The sequence below is a fragment of the Opisthorchis viverrini genome, assembly GCF_000715545.1.
Source record: "Opisthorchis viverrini unplaced genomic scaffold opera_v5_57, whole genome shotgun sequence".
NCBI lineage: Eukaryota > Metazoa > Platyhelminthes > Trematoda > Opisthorchiida > Opisthorchiidae > Opisthorchis > Opisthorchis viverrini.
Genome location: NW_008751714.1, coordinates 712,743 through 715,805, shown reverse-complemented (window position 1 = coordinate 715,805; position 3,063 = coordinate 712,743). Strand labels below are relative to the sequence as shown.

At 47.8% G+C, this 3,063-nt stretch overlaps 2 protein-coding genes across 2 annotated transcripts in view; one reads left to right on the top strand and one right to left on the bottom strand.

The window, feature by feature from the left end:
* The window catches only part of T265_03843 (hypothetical protein), a gene marked incomplete at both ends in the record, with an annotated part of 32,741 nt that extends 32,496 nt beyond the window's left edge, over positions 1-245 (bottom strand). Inside the window, one exon of the mRNA XM_009168424.1 lies at positions 132-245. Coding sequence (XP_009166688.1) covers positions 132-245 — 114 coding nt within the window. The remainder of the gene's footprint in view (positions 1-131) is intronic.
* Positions 1-643, top strand: part of T265_03841 (hypothetical protein) — a gene marked incomplete at both ends in the record, with an annotated part of 7,809 nt that extends 7,166 nt beyond the window's left edge. The window contains 2 exons of the mRNA XM_009168422.1: positions 70-194; positions 274-643. Of these exons, the coding sequence (XP_009166686.1) occupies positions 70-194; positions 274-643 (495 nt within the window). The remainder of the gene's footprint in view (positions 1-69; positions 195-273) is intronic.
* Between the last annotated feature and the right edge of the window lie 2,420 nt (positions 644-3,063).

The window sequence follows — 3,063 nt, the reverse complement described above, 5'->3', positions numbered from 1 at the left end:
TGACTTGGCAGAGGAGTATGAAGGAGATCACGAAACGCTTGGGTGCTGTCGGTGCTACTCGCCTTCCAGGATGGGGACCGTGTGATCCTCACTGTGTCTGGTTGGAGACACTACAATATATGGCTGCCAACCGATGTCAGTGGCGTTCTTGTTGTCAGTTTCTGTCCAGAATGCCTGAGTGAATGTCTGGACGTGTAGGCACCTCGGAATGATTGTGTTAAGCTAGCACTAAGTCCCTCCCCCATCCACCTTTATTCTTTTCTTTACAATAAGGTTTTCAAATAAGTCATGGTTGTACGGCAGTGAAACATCGGTGTTGAACACTGATGTCATGCTGTCGATGATGATGATGATGATGATGATGGTTAAGCACACGCAACACATGTGCCAACCAACGCAGCTTCTGGTGCTGAACACATACTTCAATGGAGGTACCCGTCGCACAACCGAAAACACGCTTTCTAACTGCCGCGTTACGGATACGCCGACACTAACCCTCACGAGCTATTGTTCTGGGACAACGATTGTCGAACACCTGAAGACGCCTCAGTTCCGCCGTCGGAACAGGCCAAGTCTGACAGTCATACAGCGAAACATCCCGCACTGTAGCTCGATACACACTTCCATTGAGATGCAGAGATAGACCACTTTGACGCCATAGGTGTCTCAAATTAGCAAACGCGACCCGGGGACTTGTAGATTCGTGCATTGACCTCATCCGTCACACTACGATCAGAACTAATAAAAATCCCAAGACGGGTAAAACGCTCAACTTCCAGCGACTCTCTCTAGATTGTAAGTGATATGTTCAGTGACTGCATATCCACGAGCATGACCTTAAACTTTGTGGGTGCAGAGTGCATACCAAAGAACGGGATTACTTTGGCCAGTTCATTCAAAAACACGTGCCTCTTCTCTTCCTCTTCGTAGACGAGGATGATATCCTTTGGATATTCCAGATCGACAAGGTTTTCGTCACACGCTATTTGAAGACCGGGGTTTTGGAGACCTTCCAGCATTTGTCTCATGATTTAATCGATCATGAAGGTAAATAGGAATGGAGAAAGTAGGCGATTGTGTTAAGCTAGCACTAAGTCCCTCCCCCATCCACCTTTATTCTTTTCTTTACAATAAGGTTTTCAAATAAGTCATGGTTGTACGGCAGTGAAACATCGGTGTTGAACACTGATGTCATGCTGTCGATGATGATGATGATGATGATGATGGTTAAGCACACGCAACACATGTGCCAACCAACGCAGCTTCTGGTGCTGAACACATACTTCAATGGAGGTACCCGTCGCACAACCGAAAACACGCTTTCTAACTGCCGCGTTACGGATACGCCGACACTAACCCTCACGAGCTATTGTTTGTTCTGGGAGATTGTCGAACACCTGAAGACGCCTCAGTTCCGCCGTCGGAACAGGCCAAGTCTGACAGTCATACAGCGAAACATCCCGCACTGTAGCTCGATACACACTTCCATTGAGATGCAGAGATAGACCACTTTGACGCCATAGGTGTCTCAAATTAGCAAACGCGACCCGGGGACTTGTAGATTCGTGCATTGACCTCATCCGTCACACTACGATCAGAACTAATAAAAATCCCAAGACGGGTAAAACGCTCAACTTCCAGCGACTCTCTCTAGATTGTAAGTGATATGTTCAGTGACTGCATATCCACGAGCATGACCTTAAACTTTGTGGGTGCAGAGTGCATACCAAAGAACGGGATTACTTTGGCCAGTTCATTCAAAAACACGTGCCTCTTCTCTTCCTCTTCGTAGACGAGGATGATATCCTTTGGATATTCCAGATCGACAAGGTTTTCGTCACACGCTATTTGAAGACCGGGGTTTTGGAGACCTTCCAGCATTTGTCTCATGATTTAATCGATCATGAAGGTAAATAGGAATGGAGAAAGTAGGCGTCTCTAACTCACACTGCTGTACGAAAGCTTTTGCAGAGCTCACCGTATACTCTTACGCGTACGGAAGTCCGAGAACACTAAAGGTTTGTTATGTTCATAAACTCCAGGGGCAAGCAAGAAGAACAGACTTGTCAGCCGAGTCGAATGCGCCTTAAAAATCCAAGAATGCTAGGATTGTGGGTCGCTTATAAGTACACGTACTAAAACCTAATGGGGTGTGAAAACTTGGTCAAAGTAACTCCTACCAGGGCGGAATCCCGCTGACTGCTCTTGAGCCAGTGTCTCACGATCCACCGTAAGTCGATGAAGCAGAGGTGACGCCAACAGTCAAGCTGATCCCCCTTTGGTTACCACACTCACCAGGAACCCCTTTTTTGAAAATGAGCACTACCACCGACTCCCTCCGGCTGTCTGGGAGACACCTTTTCACAAATGCAAGCAAACAGATCAGACAAGCGCTTACTGAGGACTTCATCCCCATCTTTGAACAACGCGTGTAGGTCACTCGGGCCAGAAGCTGAGGCACTTGAGAGAATACATCCAGCAATAAACCTCCGAGACCGTAGGTGGTTACACGTTCACCGTTCAGGGTTGTACGTCAACTACTGGCTCCAGATGAGTGGCAGCTGTGGCCACGACAGTTGTTTGAAGTAATCGGCCGACCGGTCGATGCGTTCCACTTTATTTAAAATGGTTTTTCCTTTCCCATCTTCGATGGTTTGTGATTTCTGGAGACCGGCCGAACAGATCAACTAAAATAATCTCCGGGGATTGCCGGCTTTTTGGGCCTCTTCCATTTCCTTGGCTTTCTGTGTTCACCACTGCTTCACGGCAGTGAAGCATCAGTGCCAACACGGATGTTGCTGTCTTTGGTTATGGTGATGTGCCCATCACACTTAACCGTCGGCGCGCACGCTCAATTTCACTTGACGTCTGATACTTCGTCACGCTAAGCTATGTTCGAGACCGGCTGATATACTTCTCCGAGATTTAAGCAGAGATCGCGCAGTGGTTAGAGGGCGAATTAGCTGACCAGGTGGCATGGCAGCTAGGCACCTAAAGGGTTTTACAGCTGAACGACGACAGGCAAATTTCCAGCACTTTACGAAGAGGTGGCAATCTCGTATC